General features: G+C 44.6%; 1 protein-coding gene across 1 annotated transcript; it reads left to right on the forward strand.

Annotated features, from left to right (window-relative positions):
- Window positions 1-8,028: 8,028 nt before the first annotated feature.
- Window positions 8,029-16,488, forward strand: LOC139548847 (protein ABHD15-like). Its single transcript, XM_071358740.1, has 3 exons — window positions 8,029-9,174; window positions 14,208-14,560; window positions 15,134-16,488. Exons 1-3 carry the CDS (start codon window positions 8,608-8,610, stop codon window positions 15,753-15,755), a joined length of 1,542 nt encoding a protein of 513 aa, XP_071214841.1. The 5' UTR covers window positions 8,029-8,607; the 3' UTR covers window positions 15,756-16,488.
- The last annotated feature ends 267 nt before the right edge of the window (window positions 16,489-16,755 follow it).

Raw genomic sequence — 16,755 nt, forward strand, 5'->3', positions numbered from 1 at the left:
TGACAACTCAGTCAAATGTAAATCAAAACTAGACGTCAATATTAAGTCTGTGCCCAGTGGTTAGCTTCGATCACTTTGTTTTGGGGAGCATTTGAGGTTTTTAGCATACTTGAAGAAATCTATTGGCACTGTGAAATGTAATGGCTTACTCCAGCCCTCTATAAAACAAAGCTGTTATTTTCTAAAACCAAATCTCCATCTTGAAAAGTCTTTATTTTCATTTTTGATGATACTGTAAATGAAGAGAAAGAGAACAGTTGCAGGGTGTTTGATCAGACTGCAGTGTGCAGAGCTGTATCCTAATGAGCTCTAACTCTTTTCATCCTCAGATGAACTGAAGAACACTTTGATCTCTAATCAACATATTAGTCCACATCTCCTACTAACAGATTCCAACTGTGAGTTCCTCTATGCTTAATTGGTAGGTAAAATATGATTTTTGTTTAGATTTTGCACACGTACAATAGTGTACCTTTAATTTGTGTCGGAGAGAGAAACTGAGAGTGTGTCAGAGCATGTGTGTATGGTTCATTCCTGCCGGTCCTTATCTCTGTAACCTGCTTGTTAATACTCTGTTTCACACAGACACTTGGCAATTACTCACTGCATGTGCAGAACACCCTGCTGGGCTAGCACAAAGACCTGCCCCATCCCATCCCATCCCACCCCCAACCACAACCCTATCTACAGCCAGTGAGCCTGGAAAGCAAGCTGTTGGGCCTTTCATGTTCAACTTTTCATGTGCTATTTGTCTCTCTGCAGTGTACATATGTACAGGTAACTGTCAAAATAAAGGAAACACCAACATAAAGTGTCTTAATAGGGCGTTGGGGCACCACGAGCCGCCAGAACAGCTTCAATGCACCTTGGCATAGATTCTACAAGTGTCTGGAACTCTATTGGAGGGATGCGACACCATTCTTAATTTGATTACACTATTGGTGCTGAAAATTGTCCGTCTCCGCAGGCAATGCAGATGACTTTCGTGATTTACATAAATTCACTGAAAACACATGGTTATGTTAGCAGTACTGCACTTTTCAAGTAGCCTACTTTGGCCAGCTAATAGCCTAACCACCAATCAAGCAACATTATGGACTAAACGTTCAAATCCTGTTGCTGCAGGATTATTTTGCTGTGACAACATGTACAGTCTAAAGTGTGTGTGTGTGTCTCTGTTGGAGAGAGAGTACTTTAACAGAAGCAAGGTGCATGAGAATCAAAGTGCATCGTGGGAACATGGAGTTTAGAGCATTGTCAGCTCTGGAACCTTCCATCTTCTTGTGTCCTCAGCACTGAGAGACCTGCTTCTCAGTGGTCATCATAGAAAGGAATCATATAAATAGAATAAGCAGAACCAAAAACAGGTTCTCAACTCACTTTGGATAGACCAAATGTATTTAGCTAAACCGTGATCTGACTGACTAATCTATCTCCTCTGATTTTAGTTCTAGCTTTCAGCCCCCACTCCCCCTTTCCACCCACTCACCCATCTCACTCTCTCTCTCTCTCTCTCTCTCTCTCTCTCTCTCTCTCTCTCTCTCTCTCTCTCTCTCTCTCTGTCTCTCCAGGGTCTCTCCGTCACTGTCACCTCACGGCGTCATAGTTTTATCCCCATGGCCTTGCAGATAGTCAGGCCTCTCTTTGAGGAGTGTAGGGCCACAAGGCCATGTTCTGTTTACCGTACATTCAACACACACACAAAGCACCCAGACAGGGCCAGAACACACACACATTTTCAGAACATTATGCCCTCAATGGTGACCCGCTACATTGTCTGTAAGTGAGTGGTCAACAGAGAGGAACGTACACAAAGAGGGTGTGTGCGTGTGCGTGTGTGCGTGCTTGTGTGTGTGTGTGCGTGCGTCCGTGTGAAATGAAGCAGATCGGCTAGCTTCATGCACTGATATCGGGAAGGTTTGTCATTTGAGGATATAGTTCAGTTAATGATGTTTATCTGCGGTTCAGTATTGGGGTAGGGAAATCTAAACCCTAGAGTGGTAGAATACAGAGCTAATGGTTGCTATTATATTTATAGTATTTTCAATTAGCTTGACATTTTCTCTGAAGTGAATGTTCACTAATGTGCTCTAAAAGTCTTACAGGTGTGATCCAAAAGGCCAAGGGCCAAAAGGAGTAGAACACTGCTCTACCGCTCCTCAGGCTCATCCATCACTCTGGTGAGGATGATCTCTCCCTTGGGACCAAGAGGGTACATGGAGTACATGGAGGTAGAGTTATAATTAGTTAATGAAGACTCTGCTACACACACGCGCACACACACACACACACACACACACACACACACACACACACACACACACACACACACACACACACACACACACACACACACACACACACAGTCATAATATTCTTTCAATTAACTTTAGGCAGACATGGCAGCGCGTTATGAACATAAGTTTTGTTTGTTAGTTACTCTGTCACTGTTATGTAGCTGCCATGGAGGAGAGGGGACTGAATATTCAACTAGATGGTTCATCTTCTACAGTAGCCTATCTATGTGGCTTCAATGGGATTTTTAAATGATCCATTTGACTGATCTATATGTCTGCAGGTGTTCAGACATGCTGTGGGTTTTGCGTTGTGAACAGTTGGCAGGCACACTCTTTGTGATGGAAACGTTAACAAACAAACACATACTTGCATCCTCACCAACTCATCCCCAGGTTGTCATGGGAACCGGGGCTGCACCCACCCCCTTCAGTCCCTTTGTCTTCATTCTGTCTTCAGTCCACCACTTTGCCTAGCAAGTGAGATGAATTCAAGTGATAAAATAAAACTTAACAGAAACTGTTACTCTACTTAAGATGTCCGATAATGCCCTATGACAATGCCTTGGTTTGGTTTGTCTTTAACAGTCATGATCAGTTATGTAATTTATATAACAGTGTTATGACAAGACACTCCAGAGATCCTATAGAATAAACACTCTCTCTAGAGATACTGTTTGAACAGTCAAAATCTATACTCTCTCTGGTTGAAGATCTCTTCATCTCTGTCTAATCTACTTCTAATGCACCTCATTAATCTATATTCAGATCATCCAGGAGCAGGGCGGGAGGTCGAACAACATCCGCATTTCTGTCCCTCTTTTTTTCCTGACTCTTTCACTTTATCTCACTCTCTTCTTTCTCTAACTCCCTCCCCCTCTCTATCATTATCCTCCTACCTCTCTCCCCTCACTTCCCTTCTCCCTCCCCCTCTCTATCATTATCCTCCTACCTCTCTCCCCTCACTTCCCTTCTCCCTTCCCCTGACTCACAAACTGAATATTTCTCTCTCCTTCCCACCATTCTATACCTCTCTCTCTCTCCCTCCCTTTCTCTCCTCCTTTGATGTCATACCCAAACTCTCCCTGAGGAGTCAGGATGTATAAACGTTGAGCTCTCAGATTAGCTTCTCCTCTCCTGGCCGCGTTGAGGATTCAGGACAGGCAGGGCTGCAGGCTTTGTCATAGTACAGCTACACTATGAGGTAGCTAGTTTATTCCCATTGGTGACACTTGGAATATACTGTGGTACTTAACGTTACAAGACAAACAGCCTCATTGTTTTATCAACTATTTGTATCAAATAAAATATAATGGCACAGCATCCCTGCTGTTGTTCTTTTGTATGCTTCAAAATGCGTTTTACAAACAGAAAGTTGTGCAGTCCTGGGATACTGGTCTCTTTCAAAATATTTGTCTCTTTTATAAACACTCCCTGACTGACTGACTCTACAGCTTATCCTCAACCTGCCAATAATGAATAACCGAATAACGTGTCAATCAATAGTACTGTACTTTAGCATTTCAGCTGAGGTCAGGGCCATCACGGACACTGCTATCCGTCAGTGGAGTAAAGAACTCCTGATTATAGTGCTGTGGTACAGTATACAGTCTGGAAGGACATGAGGGAGATTGTCTGTTAATTAGCTAAGGTAGTCTACTCTTAATGCTTTTGACTGTTAGTGTTATGTCTCTTGGTTGGGGATTGTTTTCAGCATTACTCCTTAAACAGGAAGTGTAAGAGGGACAGGAAGTGAGCCACAGAGGATGTGGTCGCACAATTTGACGCATCACCCCACATCTCCGAGTCACTGGTGTGGCGTACCACCAGTGTGCACTGAACCAAGCCGGCGTACCACCTCTGTGCATCAAGCAGGTTTCCAGCAAACCAGTGCTTACTGCTTACACAACAACAATCTACCCAAAAAACGGTGTCTATGACATTTCAGAGTGCTGTCTGTGCAGATCTGGCTAGACATACTGCACAGTGTGTGCGTGTGCGTGTATGTGTGACCAATGGGGTGTGAATAGAGGACTTGTTGCCGCTAGCATTTGGCTAGATGAATTCTCAGAATTTATTGATGTCATAAAAAACAAACTGCGTCAAAGTACAAAAGTGTTAAGATGACATTTGAGTTGTTTACGCCTTTTAATTCATTAGAGGATAACATTTGAGGCTGAAGTGGGTTTCGCCTAAATACGCGTCTGTCTGGTCAGTGGTCACAGACGTCAGTCAACTACACCCTGCATTCTACCTACGTCACGATGGGGTTCAGGAGAGGGACAGTTTAGGAGGACAACAGAGGGAGGAAGTGCAGCTTTAAAAAAAAATTGAAGCCAAAACTTTCATTGGGCTCTTGAGCTTCTCTGCATCCTGATAGCAATAGACTTCACACATGTACTGCATGTTAGCCATGTTATGTCAAGGTCTCAGTGGTGGATGTTGCCTAACAGAATTTGGAATCGTTGTACATTAAAAAGTTGAATAGTAATGTAATGTAATCCTGTTGGATGTGGGGTTCAGGGATGGGGTTGACACCAGAGTGGATGAGCTCATACTCTATCTGAAGAAAGCAAACTGAGGTAGTGTTTGCCTTCTAACACAGGTCTTGGATAATTTAACTGCACACTGATCAAGCCTTAGCGATTCAGAGGTAAAGAAGCAGAACTGAAGTTATATCAGCATTTAGGTGATCTCATCCCACACCAAAAAGGTTATGTGAGCTTGTGTCATGGTGTGAAATGTTTGTTTTGAAGTCGTGGTAGGCTGGGTTTAAATGTATACTCCCCCCCCCCCCCTCACACATGCAGTGTTGTGACTCCTGCCAGTGGTGCCATGGTGACCGTGGTGGGTGAGGAGAGGAAGTGAGGGTAGGGGAAGGATGGGGAGATGTTGGTAGGAATGAGGAGAGGATGGGAGGGCTGGGGGGGTGGCGGCGTACACAGGGGGCAGGCAGTGTTGTGATGATAGTTCCCAGATGCAGGAGGGAGAACACACAAGGGGGACACAACACACAGTCCTGTTGGACAGCCTCTGACACTACTATCATTTCAGTCTTCCACACTACAGCTGGTTTCCATTCCCATCAGGGAGGCAATGAGATTTAGAGGGCGGGGGCCATTTGTTTATCCAAGCCCCACAAATCGGTTCTCTACACATAAACTATGACTATGAATGACACATGAGGCCTCCCACAGTTTCCTCTCTCCTCACTTCACTTCTCCCCCTCTTTATCTACTTCACCATCTCCTTGGTGACATCATACTGTATATGTGGCTGGAGATTGAGCTAATGTACTTCTGTTTTGCATTTTCCTTCAGAAAACCAATCAAAAGATTAATATCAATTGATCATGTAGAATTTAGAGATCAGCTGTCAAAATCTGTGTTTAGTGCACCATCATCAAACGCTAAATACTTAATCATGAATCTATTATAAATCTATTGATAGTGTTTGATTTCTCATTCCCAGTTCAAACACACCCTGTATTAAACTAGTATGACCTCTGCTGAACGATCAACACTACAGCTGCGAGATATGTCATTCATAATGCATACTGTACACTGGTTGTATAATTCAGACATTCTGTTCTGCAGGAGCAGACTGGGGATGTGTTCTAAATGGCACCAAATTCCTTATATAGCGCACTACTTTAGACCATAGCCCTATGGGCCCTGTTCAAAAGTAGTGCACTAAATAGGCAATAGTGTGCCATTTGGGATGCACACTGGGTGTTATTTCCAGCCAGTGTTTTTTACATTTAGTCAGCACTCCTGGGGAGGGAGTCCAGATTTAGCACCACGTCCCTGGATCAGTGTTCAGTAATGGATGAGGAGGGGTGTATGTGTGTGTGTGTGTCGGTGTTTGTGTATGTGAGTGTGTGTGTATGTGTCGGGTGTGTACGTACCCATGTGTGTGTTCGTGTGCGTATATGTGTTTCAGTGTAGACCATTGTATGCCTCGTCAACTGCAGGGTCAATGCTTTGGCAAAGCCATGACAGGTGTGTCCTGTCTCTAGGGCAGACAGGGAGCAATTATTCATTCATTTATGCATCTGCCAACACACCTCATTTGTCTGGAAAGGTTGTTTTAATAGAGAACATCTCTTCTACAGTACATTCACTCTTTTACTATAGGATGGAGAACAAGAGACTTCTGCTTAATGCAAGAAGATCAACAGAACAGTAACACATAACCATCCACTCTGTTACAGCAATTATTTACATGTTATGGTGTAACTATCATGAGAGGAGAATGAAAATAGCACACAACACATGACAAGGAACATACAGAGAAGGGTCATTTAGGGCTATGTTCATGGGGAAGGGTGGAGGTTGTTCACCCCCCATTACAGGACACTAGAGCTGCTAGATTATGCCCTTCATGGCTCTTCTTATGTCAGTTAGAGTAATTCGTGTCATATTCTCTATGGCACCGTTTCTCTTATCGGTGTCCTCTGGTGTCCTCTGGTGTGTGTGTATTTATGTTCTCAGACCTCTCAAAGACCACAGCCCCTCTCAAGGACCATTCGCCACCAGTTCCTGAGTTCACGTGGTACACTGTGTGTGTGTGTGTGTGTGTGTGTGTGTGTGTGTGTGTGTGTGTGTGTGTGTGTGTGTGTGTGTGTGTGTGTGTGTGTGTGTGACTGTGTGACTGTGTGGTGACTGTGTACCAAAGATAAACAGGTGAACCACAACTGTGGTTGTGTGACTGTGTCTGTGCGTGTTCCCAAAACCTTGGATCATGCAGAACAATTTATCGTCCATAAACAAAACAATAAAGGGTGTGTGCTTGTTTTTAGATATCCTGTGACGTCCCTCGAGGGTGTGTGATGTCCCATGAGGGCCATAACATGTCTTGAGAAGCAGGTGTGTTGAACAATCTATAACAAAAACCTCCAGGCGCCATAACCCCTATCCTTACTGCATGTCAACTCTCTCTCTCTCTCTCTCTAGATACACTATCCTCCCTGTCACTCCTCTTGGTCTCTTCCTCCCTTTCACTTTCTTCCCTTTCTTTCTAATCAGCATCCCTCGCTCCACAGACATAGAATATCATTTATTTTCATGACTAAAAAGATGAGTGAGGCCAAAGTTCTGTTCCGTTCATTTCTTAATTTATCTTCTTTGGTTCAGCCTCATGAATAACATTAGCTGTTGTCTTCTTGTGTCTCGCCAACTGAAATCGTCTCATCATAGGCTCAAAGATAAACAGTTGAACCACATGCACCAACAACAGACTGCAGTCTGGTTAATGTCTAAGCACACACACATATACACACACAACACAATACAACACACACACACTTTAAGTCCACTGACTCATACACCACAGGTCCTCATCATCAGTCCTCCCTGACAGGCTACATTTCTCTGTCAGTCTGGTCCTCACCATCAGTGCTCCCTGGCAGGCTACAGCACTCTGTCAGACTGCCGTCAGACTGCCATCATTTTCAGATAGGTCCAAAACAGCAACAACTGCATCATCATCACCCCATACAAGCAGCGGTTTACGAGCACTACCTAACATATATTGCCTCCCTAATGTCCCTCTATTCCCTACATCTAGCCATACTATTTCACATAGAATGACTACTTTGAAAGAGAAAATGTTGCGGTACATCCCTAAGTTAATTTTATAGGAGATGTTTTCGCCTCTGACAGTCTGACAAAGAGGGTTTCTGCATGGGAGCTGGGAGGCGCCTGCCTGCCTCGGACTTGAAGCATGAACAGTGCAATGCATTCTGACGTTTCTCTCGCTCACATAGCTGTTGAGGTTGAGGAGCGAAGCTTGCGCAGTTCTGCATGAAATTACTGATAATTCAAAGGCGCGCGCCGAGAACACCATGCATCTCGATTTGGAACGACCTGGAGAGGGGGTGTCCATACCTTTCATGTGCTGTCGGAGAAAACACTTTGCGTAATTTACCCAGAAATGCACCTTGAAGAAGGCAGCCATTCTGGAGTGGGGCGCTTTATTTTGAAACAGTGGGTCTTTTCCAGTCAGTTTCTGCTTCAACAATCTGTTTTCAATAAGGATGAACAGGAAATCTAATCAAGGCTGGAGATATCAAAGTGAAAATGTTACTGTAGGAAATAAAGTGGAGACTGTGGCTGTGCGCATTCTGGTTTCTCCCAACGAAAGCAAGTAGTCTATATGGTTACGCGCACGTTGTGCTTTGTGAGAACAAGACATCAACCAACCGAAGATGGTTCTTTGTGCTTTAATATTAGCTTTGGCTGACTTGAATTAAAAAATAACTGTAGGCCTATAGAACATCCGTGGAATTGACCGTTTATTCCCCACCGTTCAAATGCTGGAATGGCTAGTGGTTTTGTGTATTCTGATTCTGGTGGCCGTTATTTGGCCAGCTTCGAAATATGTTGGTACCCAGGGCGAGCCAGACGCACTCCTCCAGAGGCTCGGAATTTCACGGCGGCAAACGAAGGAGAGGGTCTCGGAGAGGTGCGTCTCAGACCGGGAGGTCCCGGGGGACTGGGCTAATGCCCAGACACCGGACTTGGAAGGTGAGAATAAAGTCCCCGCTGTTGCGCTGATATGCAAACCCTCGGCGCTGGCCAACTATCTCCTCAAACACTGCAGGACTTTCAGCAATTTCACGGCGTGCACCGGATGGACATGGCGGGCGAGTGCGTTTCTTCAGACCGTCTACGGCGCGTGCTGGCCGTACAAGAGCCGGGTGCATTTCGTGCGGGACTACTTGCAGTTGAGTGACGATGGTCTCGTGGCACTGGACTGGGCAGTGTCGGTGGCCGGTGCGTCGTACCAGAAACGGAGGAGAACCTCGAGTAATTCCACGAGCCCTATCCTCCTCATCATACCCAACTCTTTCGGGAAAATCACTAGAAATGTGCTGAAGGTAGCCTAATGATTTAATGAATGATGAAATATCATGCAATACCTTCTCATAACCAGGCTTATTCTTGTTCATCATGTGAAAACACCCTCAACCATAGTGTGCCCAGTGCCCACCTACACCTGTTATTAGGCCTACAGTATGTGCTAAGGCTGCCTTATGGTCTTAATGGGGGCAGAATTATACTAATTGTCTTGCTCCTTTTTTTACTTCTGCTCTGACAACATAGCTGTTACTTAGAACATAGCTTATAGTGTTACAGTGCTATGGATGTCTATTGGGGGCTGTTGTGGACAGTCTCCGGGGCAGAAATAAGATTTACATAAACTCTAGACATCTCTACACTGTAATGGGGTTACTGTGAATATACAGTAGCTTACAGGCAGCTTGGTGGCAAGTACAATTCTGTATTTCATATAACAGTACATCTACTGTAATAACACAGTCTCAAAGCAAGTACTGTATAATGACATGTAGTACAATACCGCAAAATTGACTATTATACTGTAAAAAAGTAAAATGCTACCATAATCAGTATGAATGGATGGATGAATTAATTAAATTAATTAAGGAGAGGGTTTTGTATTTCACAGTATTTTACTGTAATTACAAGGGATTAGTTAGTGCAAGCAGGTTGGCTGCAAGGGAAAGTGTTGACACGTTACAACATATTAATGAATATGTGGGGTTTTATATCACTTGCACTTCTAGAGGCCATAACAAAGGCTTCCAAACTGGCAGCGACTACAGATCAAAACAGACCAAAAGGGCATGGCAAAATGCTCAACCATTTAAGGTTTAGGGCTTACTGCCATTGCAATCTGTCCCCCATACAAATTGATGGATCACTATAACCTGAAAGGAGTTAAATTGTTACATCATTCTCACTCACAGGTGCAACAAATACAGCCTCAAAATATGTGAATGAGCCAGAAACAACAATACCATGCACGCACTAGTGGTCAAAATGTTTTTGGTGCTCCAAAGATACATTACGGTATTGTATTCTGCGGGGTGGAAATACATTACCATTTGAAATACAGCAATTATTTCCCCGCCCACAACATTTTACCACAATGCACCATCATTTACCGTATGCTGCAGCAAAATGTTTCATAGTATTTTACTGTCGATAATACCCCAAATTACTGTATAATTTACTGTTTTCCGTTACAGTGTAGTTATTCTGATTTATTTGGTAATCATATATTATATGCATACACATAACAAAGCCTATCTCATGGTCATACAATTCTCTGCTATACCTTTCATTGTTGAAGGTTCAATCTGTGAAGTTATTTGTAATGGTGAAATTACATAAATAGTGAAATTATGTCTAATTCATCATTGCATTGGTGTAAAAAAGGAGGTTGGACGAGATATGAGAAAGTACCAGTGCCAATGCCTATTTCCATTGCGCATGGGGGGCATCTTCATTCAAGTCAGCCTTGGCAAGGTGAGGAAGAGAGCAAGAAAGCGAACAACGAGCACAGTGCCATGCGGTAAAACCAGGGTTCAATACAGTGATTGTGGTAATTGAGAAACGCTTTTACAAGGCTTTGCTCTGCCTGGACAGGTTGTGAGTGAAAGGATCACATCACTGCAGTTGTACTCCCAATGGTCTAGTCCCAGATCAGTTTGTGCTGTCTTGCCAACTCATACCATTATCAGCAAGACAGCACAAACAGATCTGGGATCAGGCTACACTCCAATGCTCATTAGCCTTATAATGAGTCAGTGTGCCCTGCGGTCCAGGCAATGTTGCTAGATTCTTCTGACACTTTCTACCCCAACTAGATCAAAAAACCTGCCCAATCCACTATAAAGTATCCCAATTGAGTGTAAAACTGTCTAATCTGGACAGGCTTGCATTGTTACAAGCCTGATTTATGTACTCTGTTACTGTTGTGAGTAACAAAAAGTCACAACCTTGACCGCCAGCACCCCCTACTAGCCTAGTCTGTCAACAATGGGAGCATTCATAGGCGCTGATTCACTATCAACAGCCTGTCAGCAGTCAGCAGAAGAATGGGAATTTAGACTAAGGTTTAAGTGAATTATTTTGTTTGTAGCCTAGGGAGATGTGGGAGAAAGAGATGGAGGGAGGAGAGGGGGAAATAGAAAGAATGAGAGATGCGAGAGGGAGATTTGGAGAAAAATGTATTCTATCAGATGTGTCAAATGGGACTTTTCTGTTTTCTGGGAGATGGAGAGCTGAAGAAAAGGAATTTGGAGTAAAAGTTAAAGTGAATGATTTTTTATGTCTGTAGCCTAGGGAGATGGGGGAAGAAAGAGAGAGGGGGATAGGCGGGAGATAGAGAGGGATATGGGAAGAAAGATTTAACTAAAATTGAATTCTGTCAGATTTGACTTTCCTTTTTGCTGGGAGATCGAGGGAGCATCAGAGCGAAAGAGAGGGTGATGGGAAGAATGTAAGAGAGAGAGAGAGAGAGAGAGAGAGAGAGAGGAAGAAAGAGAAAGATAGATTATGTTGGATTATTTTTTCTTTTGTCTTTCTGGGTCAGCTCCAATTGTGTGTGTGTGTGGGGGTATATGTGTGTGTGAGAGAGAAAGAGGGAGTCAGAAAGAAAGAAAGAGAGAGAGAGAGAGAAGGCGAGGGAAAGATAGAGATGAGATAAGAAGAGACAGGGAGAGGAAGAGAGAGATAAAGAGAGAGTACATTCGTGTATTTTGAGAGAGCTAAATCAGTGTGTGTTTGGACATCATCCTTTCTAGATGAGACTTTGTCATCCTTTTTCATAATGAGATTGTCTTTGTTTTACCCCCTCCCCCATGTTATGTTACAGTAGTTGGGCATATACTGTAGCGTATGGGCCTACATTCCATCACAGCAAACTCACACACCATAAAAGTGTCTAGAAACAGATGGTGAATGGCAGGTGCGTCCCAAGTGTGCCTATTCCATATGTAGTGCACTATATAGGGAATAGGTTGCCATTTGGGACACAGACATATTCTTGCTCAGTCCTGCTGCCCTGGCTATACAGTATGAAAGTATGCAGAGTGTGCGGTGGATGATTTGTTGGAGGACAGTTACAGGTTTTATGCCCTCTACCCCCCTAACGGCCTGAGTTGTAGCAAGCTAGTCTGCAGTCTTTCAGAGTTCATTCTGACTAAGGCTGCATTCCATTCAAAAAATGTTTTCCACTCCCATTTTCCCTCATAACTCCCCAACACAGATCTGAGATGACTGGGTTGGTTTTAGCATTGCGCTCCAAATAGTTTTCACCATATTTCTTTCGCCTGTCCAGTACAGTCAGATCTGTGAAGGGGATTAGGGAGGGACCGAGAGAAGGGAATGAACAACGTTGTGGAGTGAAATGGGTCCCATGACTCCTGTATGCTCTCTTTAAGGTCAGACATAGAGCCAAAGGTGAGATCACGTCTGAGTGTGGATTTTACAGGCTTGTGTCCAGACACAGGACACCATACTGTCTACACGTTTATTACACAATTAGTCAAGCCAGTGAGTAAGACTGAACTATGGTAATTCGGAGCTAGACAAATGCCTGGTTCAAAATAAACCCTCAGTTTTCCAACATGGCAGAAGCCCAAGTCCTGCGTTAATTCACACATTGTTGCACTGATGAGTACGTTTCTATAAGCATTTAATCAAAATAGGAATGCTGATGATGAACTTGACTGGGATACCCCTCCAGTATGATAAACTTGACTGTGATACCCCTCCAGTATGATGAACTTGACTGTGATACCCCTCCAGTATGATGAACTTGACTGGGATACCCCTCCAGTATGATGAACTTGACTGTGATACCCCTCCAGTATGATGAACTTGACTGTGATACCCCTCCAGTATGATGAACTTGACTGTGATACCCCTCCAGTATGATGAACTTGACTGCGATACCCCTCCAGTATGATGAACTTGACTGTGATACCCCTCCAGTATGATGAACTTGACTGTGATACCCCTCCAGTATGATGAACTTGACTGTGATACCCCTCCAGTATGATGAACTTGACTGTGATACCCCTCCAGTATGATGAACTTGACTGTGATACCCCTCCAGTATGATGAACTTGACTGTGATACCCCTCCAGTATGATGAACTTGACTGTGATACCCCTCCAGTATGATGAACTTGACTGTGATACCCCTCCAGTATGATGAACTTGACTGTGATACCCCTCCAGTATGATGAACTTGACTGTGATACCCCTCCAGTATGATGAACTTGACTGTGATACCCCTCCAGTATGATGAACTTGACTGTGATACCCCTCCAGTATGATGAACTTGACTGTGATACCCCTCCAGTATGATGAACTTGACTGTGATACCCCTCCAATATGATGACTTTACCTCTGCATTTAACAGCTGTGTTATGAGAGTGATGATGTCATTTCTACTTCCTCCATTTCTACGGTTGGTCGAGTCAGAGACAAATCCCTTTGGTCTTGTTCACAGAGCTATGTTCAGGCTGAATGGTGGACCTTCAATATTTGTGGGAGTTTGTGAGAGTTTGGCATCGTTCGTCTGAAGAATGTGGCAGTGTGTAAATGTGTGTGCAGATGCATGCGCAGGAGTGTGTGCAGGGGTCTGTGTAGGCATATGTGTGGCAGGATGTACTGCAGGCGTGTGCATGCTTCTGAGTGACAGTGTGTAGGTGTGTGTGTCTGCGACTGTACAGGCATGAGTTTAAGTGTGAGTGTTGGCGTGTGCATACTTCCGTGTTTCTCGAGTCTCAGTGACAAGAATTCCTCATGGGCTCGACACTGTTAGCATAGTCCAGAAGTCCAGAGGGAAAACAAATGGAAGACTGGAGCAAAGATAATCTGCTTTATACCTCATCATCCTTATGTTAGAAAACTGTACTTCAATTAGTGCACTATATAGGGAATAGGATGCCATGTCAGATGCAGCCTGTGTTGGTGTTGTAACAGTTCATAGTCAGTTGAAACATCATGCATTAATGAATTCATGTATTTAAATAGGGCTTTTACATTGACCTAACACTATGAATTACACTATGTTCTGTTTCTCTGTCCTTCAGCTCTGTGAGGTGGCGTTGTCCCATGGCTACCTACCCGTGGTGTTTAACCGGCGCAGCCACAACGCCACCCCCCTCAGCACCGTCAAGCTGCAGCAGTTTGGCGACCCAGGGGACCTACGCGAGGCCGTGCGCTACATGCGCTACAGGCAGCCCGTGAGCCGGCTGTACGCGGTGAGTGAGAGCACCGGGTCCGGTCTCCTCCTCGCCTACCTGGGAGAATGTGGTTCATCCAGCTACGTGACGGCCGCCGCCTGCCTCTCGCCAGTGTTCCGCTGCCAGAGCTGGTTTGAGAACGGACCCATCTGGCCCTTCCACTGGGCTCTGGTGACTTACCAGAGGATATGCCTCAGCAGGTAAAGGATGGAGGAAGGGGGGAGGAAGGGAGTGGGGAGGAAGGGAGGGAGAGGGTAGAAGGGGACAAACACACAGGGTAAGGATGGAAAGGGAGGGGTGAGGGAGAGGGGATGGTGAAGAGAGAGAGAAACCTGATTGAGAAGAGGAGAAGAAAGGGAACGATGTCAAATACCCTGATATTATAGGATTTTATTAAAATACAATACCATAACCATGGCAACCGGTGTCCTGCCCACAGTGCTATTGATCGAGCGGGGCATCGGGACCCAACTTGTGGTTTCACAATCAATGCTAACAAGGATGTTACAGAGCCTTGCAGCTCTTCTACATTTATTTACTGATTGTACTTTATTTGCTGATTGTACTTTGTGTGTGTGTGTGTGTGTGTGTGTGTGTGTGTGTGTGTGTGTGTGTGTGTGTGTGTGTGTGTGTGTGTGTGTGTGTGTGTGTGTGTGTGTGTGTGTGTGTGTGTGTGTGTGTGTGTGTGTGTGTGTGTGTGTGTGTGTGTGGGCGTTGTGGGTCTGTCTCTTTGTTTGCGTGTGTGTGTTCATGTCTGTGTACTGTATATCTAGGTACAGGACAGTGCTGGGTGAGACAGTGCACACCGACACCCTTTTCTCCAGCTGTTCCCTGCGTGGCCTGGAGGAGGTGCTGTTCTGCCAGCCGCCTGGCCCTAAAGGAGCCCTGGCCCTAGCAGCGGGCACCAGCAGCAGCAGTGGGGGAGCCTGGGAGGCCTACTGGGAACGCAATGAACCCCTCCGGGACGTAGACGAAGTCGCCATCCCCGTTCTGAGTGTCTGTGCTCAGGATGACCCTATCAGAGGAGACCCCCAGTCTACCCTACCCCTGGAACTCTTCGAGAGCAACCCCCACTTCTTCCTGCTGCTGACCACCAGGGGGGGACACTGTGGCTTTAACACCCAGGAAGGGAGTGCTTTCTCTGTGGGAGTGACCGGTGGAGGGTCCCCTGGGACTAGCTGGAGCCACCAGGCCCTGCTGGAGTTCTTCAGGGCCACCACGGACTTCATTGCGGCAGAGGAGAGGGCTAAGCAGGCTGTCAGACGAAGGGGCCTAGGGGGTAGCAGCCAGGGCAAAGTCTTCAGACATCGTAGTGTCAGTACCTGTAAGAGGCTGCCCGCATGCTCACATAATATACACACTATCTACAACTGGCAGAGGTCTTATACACGATGAGCTGGGGTGATGATATTGGATATTATGGATGATAAGGGATTGATATTATGGATGATAAGGGATTGATATTATGGATGATAAGGGATTGATATTATGGATGATAAGGGATTGATATTATGGATGATAAGGGATTGATATTATGGATGATAAGGGATTGATATTATGGATGATAAGGGATTGATATTATGGATGATAAGGGATTGTATCTGCAGAACAAGAGAGCTTTGCATTTAAGGGCTGAAAATGAATCTGTGTGCACCAGCCACCTGGATAATTGATGGAACAGGGTTTCATCGACACACACACACTCTCAGAAATTGAGGATGAACACTTCAAAACACACTAGGGGTAACCAGAAAAGCCTGTTTGTGTGTGTTTGTGTGCGTGTGCCCCCGCCCGGTGACTGTCCAAAAATGCCCGTCTGGACACTGGACTGCCAGTATTTCTCAGACGAGCCAATCAGATTCAAGAGGAAAATTTGTGTAATGATATTGTGATGTTTTGCTGAACTGGGTGGAACCTGTTGGGTTTGTGGGTTTTCCCACATGTTGTAATTCAAACTCTGACTGAGGTTTGTTGAATGTAGCTGGAATCTGCGACTTTGAATTGGCACTGTTAGTGACATGTTGATTTTCCTGTAGTTTTCTCAACAATGTTAAACTTCTGTTAAATGTGTTAAATGATGTGAATGATTGGTAAGGATCAATGTAATAAAAACAAAACTATGAGGGAACATGTATCATGCAATCATTTCATTTTGGTCACATACTGTTATTTTTTGTCCAGAAATAATTACAGTAACATTGTATGAATTAAATAGTCTTCAGTTACTGTATGTGGAACTTTATGTACTGTACAATACTGTACGTGTCATACTTTGAACTTTGTGACTATGTAAAGCAGAGTTCTGTTTGTCTGAGGATTCATAAAACGCATGGAGAGTTTTCCATTTAGACCTCTCCTAAAATAGCTGTGTGCCCAGAGCGATGCCTCTGTGTGC

Source organism: Salvelinus alpinus, chromosome 22 (genome assembly GCF_045679555.1).
Source record: "Salvelinus alpinus chromosome 22, SLU_Salpinus.1, whole genome shotgun sequence".
Classification (NCBI taxonomy): Eukaryota; Metazoa; Chordata; class Actinopteri; order Salmoniformes; family Salmonidae; genus Salvelinus; species Salvelinus alpinus.

What these genes read in the sequence shown, in the direction of transcription:
- LOC139548847 (XM_071358740.1), top strand. Translation starts at nt 8,608, where the DNA reads ATGCTGGAATGGCTAGTGGTTTTGTGTATTCTGATTCTGGTGGCCGTT. An exon ending in TCACTAGAAATGTGCTGAAG is followed by an intron (nt 9,175 to 14,207) that starts GTAGCCTAATGA and finishes TCTGTCCTTCAG; the next exon opens with CTCTGTGAGGTGGCGTTGTC. An exon ending in CAGAGGATATGCCTCAGCAG is followed by an intron (nt 14,561 to 15,133) that starts GTAAAGGATGGA and finishes CTGTATATCTAG; the next exon opens with GTACAGGACAGTGCTGGGTG.